This window comes from Rhopilema esculentum, chromosome 15 (genome assembly GCF_057945365.1).
Source record: "Rhopilema esculentum isolate cy_ngs chromosome 15, ASM5794536v1, whole genome shotgun sequence".
Classification (NCBI taxonomy): Eukaryota; Metazoa; Cnidaria; class Scyphozoa; order Rhizostomeae; family Rhizostomatidae; genus Rhopilema; species Rhopilema esculentum.
Genome location: NC_142829.1, coordinates 6746302 through 6751830, shown reverse-complemented (window position 1 = coordinate 6751830; position 5529 = coordinate 6746302). Strand labels below are relative to the sequence as shown.

Sequence of the window (5529 nt, the reverse complement as noted above, 5' to 3'; positions counted from 1 at the left end):
TCCCAGTTGAATTGATCTCTCGTTGTGTACTGAGAATGAGTAAACTATGCTGTGAGCCACAAGTTCACGCATGTTTATCTCATGAATGATATCTATGGTTGAAATGTCTCTGATGCAGGGGCGGATCCAGAGCAAACTTGAAGGAGGGGCAGTTGGTAGTGGGGGCGCTGAAAAATTTGAGAGAACGCTGTATACAATAATTTCAGATCCATTTTCGGAATAAGCAACATAACTTTTAAGTAATCTTTGAAGCAAATTAACCTATCTGTCTCAGAAACTTTTTCACCTGATTCTCATTCTTCAAAAGGGGCGCACAATTTCCAAAAAGGGGCCATACTTGCTTCAACTCGTCGAGGGAGGGGCAACTGCCCTAGTTGCCCCCCCCCCCCTTAAATCCGCCACTGCTCTGATGAAGGCTTAAAGCTGAAGCAAAGAAAACAACTACCTTGTCTATAGTGAAAAAGGGTTGGCTTGAAAAATCCTTCGCTCTTAATATTGAGTTGGTTGGCATAATGGAATGAACGTTGATTTTTGACACAGCGAACTGGAGTTTGATTACGACCAAAAGCAGTATGATACCTTGTGACAGCACCATTGCGGAAAAATTTGCCTGTCAGCATTTTCCTTTTTATAAGATATCTATGGTTAAAATAATTCTGAAGTGCAGCTAAAGTGGCTCTTCATAGCAAGAACATTTCCTACAGTGTTTTTTGATGAGGAAGAACTGTAGCAAAGATTTGAACTTTCTTCTTAAAAATGACGTAAGAATTAATTTAAGCTCAGAATCATAAATATTTAAGAATATTAAGGCTCAGCAAAAAGTAAGGTACTGTTAAAAAAAGTGCGCGTATTCTCCATACAAAGGCTTTCTTACCGGTTTTCTTCGATTTGATTACATTATTCGACCACTCTCGTTTGTAGAAATGCGTGTCTACATTATGTCCATATAGATTGCAGTTGCATGGACAATCGTTGAAACTGCTAGGAGCACTTTTTATTCGTTTTCTTTTATATTTTGTTGATTAAGTACTGAAAGTTTCTTGAAAGTTTTATTGTATACAATGTGCTCATTTTTAGATGAGAAAGATAGCACAAAATTTTATCTTATTTATCTTTCAATTTATGAAAATAAGTCACCAAAAATACACAGAACCATTAAAAATCATGTCAAATCCGTGATAGCGGCGAGGTTATACTACAAATTTACTCAAAAGTTAAAAATCAGGCTAAAAGAGTCGATATAATTATGGAAAGAAAATCTAAGAAATATTGAGTTGTCAAGAGACTTCTGCTAATCAAGAAACTTTATTGAATTCCGCTAATGACATTACTCCGTCAGACCCAAAACACTGCTCATCTGTTTCTTTTCAGTAACTTTTCTTTATGTTTAAATTAGGAAGGTTGAGCCCGTTAAATGGAACTTTTGTTTCAATCTATATCTTTCCGGAATTAAATGGGATTTTCTTAAAGTAAATGCTTGTATTTTAATACTAACATGAATTAATCTTTTCTGTAGCTTGTTTACCAAACTTCAGACCCCTTCGAAGTAAGCTGCTTGCGTGAGGTACTCGTTGAAAGCCCTGTTAAAATTTTAATGAAAGCGGTTCGAATCGATTGAATTTTTTGAAATGACAATGTGCTCCCCCCCTTACATCTTGGAGAGTGCCCTTCGATAGTCTAAAGAACGCCCGATACCAACTACAAAACACTTCCCAGTGTAAAAAGTTTGGTTTCTTGGCAACCGATTTTACAGGTAGCGTGCAATGACTTGTTTTGATGAACTTGAAATTTAACCGTGCAAGCTCAGACTTGTATGTTAGAGTTTGACAGAATCCACCGCTTTTGTTCATACATTATGTCCAAAATTTGACGTTAAAAGAATAGTCTTAACTTTCCGAAAACTATTTCGCTGTAGAACCATTGGGAGACGTTGTTTGAGTCAGCAACCACCCCCCCCCCCCCCCCACCAACAATCAATGTTCCGGACTTGGCGGTAGAGATGGGCGGGGTGGGGTGATGCATTGCGCTACGTATATGCATTCGCTATATTTGCTTCCTTGATGAGAGCAATCACGTGAATGGTGCTCTGAAACAATGACATTTATGTTTATCTGCTTTCTCGGAAATGATATGGTGTCCTATTGTTTCATGAAATGTTTTCTTGGAATTGCAACCTTGGAGAAGGCTTAAATAGAAATCAATTTGTAGACTTTGTTATTGGTTGGAAGTATGGAGGACCTAACAGTATCAATAAAAACTTCTTATCTGAGATCGAAGGAAACTGATGAAAGCAGGTTGCGTAAAAAAGACCTTGTCGAAAGAATTGAGTCGATTGTACTCACAAAATATCCTAACAATAAAGTTGTGGTGATAGGATCCTCCTCGAACGGTTTTGGGACAAATTCCAGCGATCTTGATTTAACCATCTTGCATCTTCAGCGGTATGGCAACCCGTTTGGAATTGCAATTCTAATTGACTTGGAAAAAGTGCTTAAGCAAGACAGAGATACTTTCAAAGCGATAGAGGTGAGCTCTGTTAAGTTGTTTCAAGATATAGGAACTTAAAATGAAAGACATTTTGAATAATCTAGCATTTTCTTGCATTGAAATTTAAAGCTAAGTTTGGCCTCAACCTAAAGCAGTCAGTCAACATTGATAAATGAGCTAGATCGATAGACAACTGCACTTGTCTGTATGTCAATTTTCACAGATAGTCCAAGCTACATACTGGCCCATACTATATTTCTGAAGGTCTTAAAATTGGCCGACACCTATTCGAAGTGGAAGGGTCCTAAATTTTTTTAGGCAGAGAAATTCCCCTATTAATCGAGTAAACTTCCTAACACCAGTAGTTTTTATTCGTGATTTGGATGCTGGAAGCCAAAGGCGCTTTCTCACAGTAAAAAGGGAGTGAAATAGAGCTTTTTAGTTTGTTCCCATCGTTTAATGCTGATCTGACAATATCTGTAATAAAATCTGTGTGTAGCGTATTCGACTTTGTATGTAGCATATTTCAATTTGTATGCAGCAACAGGATGTCACAGAACAGATGATGTATGCCACTGATAAATACTAGATTTTACTAAAATACATTTTGAGAAAGACAAGGAAACTGGAGCAAAGTCCTGTAAATAGGGATCACTATAACTATGCTGTAATTACGAATGAGTTCTTAATTTAAGGGAGGTACATAGCTTGATACATTGTAAAAGATATGAATCCGTCAGAAAAAGTTTGGAAATGTTTGATTTTACCAATTCCGAGCTCTATCTTCACAATCTATAATTCTGTTTTGCTTTTGAACCCATGTGCTTTCTATCTCCATCTCATCTCAATACCTTCTTCATGCAGGTGATCAGCGGAGCTAAAGTTCCTATAATTACTTTCGAGTATGAACTTGGATACTGCCGTTTCTCGTGTGACGTTAGCATTAATCGACTGAATAACGTCTTCAATGCTGTGCTGCTAAAGGCGTATACGGAAGTGGATGATCGAGTACAGCCTTTAACTCTTGGTTTGAAAAAATGGGCACATGCCGCGAAAATCATAGATCCAAGAAATTATAAAATTGGAAGTGAGTTTTTTTGCTTCAAAAGCGTTCACGACCATATATATTTATATATAAATAAATGTTAATTTTGATTTATGAGCTAAGCAAATCTTTGAATGCTAGTTGAAACGCTCGTTTCCCTACCTTGGGAAATTTCAATATTCAATATTTACTGCTATTAGGGTCCCACACGTAATTTCCTTTTACAAATGCACTTTCTAAATTCTTTTGGACTTTTGACTAAGCGCTTTCGGGTGTATTTCTAAACAATTTTATTTCGTTTAAATTGTTTCAATTTTATTTTTAAACAATTTTACATTGTAGTAGGCTTGAATAAGCTTTTATTTTGTAGCTATTTTTATACGCCTACTTTAAATCAATAGGTAATAATAATAATGATAATAATAATAATGTAGAATATTAGTTAAATAAAAAGGGGTCTAACCAATAAAGGAATAGTCGATGTCGATGTTTTGTTGCAATGCATTGTTCCCTCATGCATGGAAATGTTCCTTCCAAGCATGGAAACGTTTTTTTAGGGGGGGGGGGGGGGCGTCTCAAAAACAAAGTTAGAACAGTCCAACGTCTATAGGCACGCGGAACTGATAAGCTAGGTGAAAAGGAGTTGTCCAAAAACATACATGATGATTATGTTGATGATGATTTTTATTTTGATGATGATTATGATGATTAAATTAAAACTATGAATGACTTCTTTTAATAGGTTTTACGCTAACGCTCATGGTGATTCATTATCTTCAGTGTGGATGCTCCCCAAGTGTCCTCCCTTCACTCCAAAAGCTGCATCCAAGCATATTTGATACATCAAAAGCACCTGAATTAACCAGATACATAGATGGTTCACTGCCTGCCAGAGTGACATCTTACGTCTCTGCCAACAAGCAAAGCATCGGGGAGCTCTTTGTTGGGTTTTTTCAACATTATTCGAATTTCATTTGGCACAATAGAGGCATTTCCATTAGAAGTGGCGAAATGATCTCCAGACCCAGAAAGAGAGGGTCGAACAACACGTGCATATATGTTGAGGATCCATACGAATTGAATAGCAATACCGCAAGAAGTGTTTTCCGGGAATATGTTTGGTCAGGAATCAAAGAGAAATTTTGCAAAGCCAAAACATTGCTAGAGAACGGCGCTACCTTGGAAAGTCTTCTTGCTAACGCATGATAATGTGCATCAATTTAAATTGATTCAAGGTATTTCACTCTGTCTGTGATTATAAGAGACTGCAGTCTTTAAATAGAAGGCTTCAGCCATGGTGAATAGGCACCGCTGTCGCTATGGGTGTATGAGGGGTGTATCAGCCCCTTAAAAACATTCCATTGCCAAAACGAGGGGTTTTTTGCCATCAGGGGTGCATAGTCGGGAAATTATTAAACTTATCGCCAAATAAAGGATGGCTCAGACACGTACAAGTACCTAGTTTATTTTCTAAGGTATTTCATTATTTGCCTATACCCCTTTTTTCACCATGACTCTACGCCTGTAACAATTCAGATTGATAATCAAAAATAAATCAAGAGCTTTTTAAAATTGCAACTTTAAAAATCGTTTTCTTTGCTAGTTTTAGAATTTGAGTAGGTTTTTGCATCTTGACTACAATAAACTTTATTATTGGTTGTTCTTATCAACTGTTCTACGTTGGATCAAAGAAGCTCTCTGAAAGTCCTGTTAACTTCTGCTGGTCATTTCATTCATTATGCCGTATGTTGAAGTTAAAAGGCGTATAAGCAGCGGCGCAATCTTCAACCAGTGGCAGAAATGCACCTTTTCAGCAGCGGAACAAGCGCAGTGAATTTGAACTTTCTTGTTTCAGCGGCCTTTTCTCTGCTTTTTCACATGCACAAATATCTCATTATCCGGTAGGTTTTCAGAGTCATACAAAATTTTGAAGCATTTCTGCAACCATTTTCAGTATTTGGAGGCAATCTTTTGAACAAGAAACTCTGACTGTACCG

The 5529-nt window shown here is 37.0% G+C and overlaps 1 protein-coding gene across 1 annotated transcript; it reads left to right on the top strand.

Moving 5' to 3' along the window:
• The first annotated feature begins 142 nt into the window (after positions 1 to 142).
• Positions 143 to 5182, top strand: LOC135685528 (poly(A) RNA polymerase GLD2). The gene is made up of 3 exons (XM_065201506.2): positions 143 to 2526; positions 3352 to 3574; positions 4275 to 5182. The coding sequence occupies exons 1-3, from the start codon at positions 2230 to 2232 to the stop codon at positions 4736 to 4738; spliced, it is 984 nt and encodes a 327-aa protein (XP_065057578.2). The 5' UTR covers positions 143 to 2229; the 3' UTR covers positions 4739 to 5182.
• Positions 5183 to 5529: the final 347 nt, after the last annotated feature.

Coding starts and splice junctions, on each gene's coding strand:
- LOC135685528 (XM_065201506.2), top strand. CDS start 2,230: ATGGAGGACCTAACAGTATCAATAAAAACTTCTTATCTGAGATCGAAG. Junction 2,527..3,351: donor ATACTTTCAAAGCGATAGAG/GTGAGCTCTGTT, acceptor TTCTTCATGCAG/GTGATCAGCGGAGCTAAAGT. Junction 3,575..4,274: donor AAGAAATTATAAAATTGGAA/GTGAGTTTTTTT, acceptor TTCTTTTAATAG/GTTTTACGCTAACGCTCATG.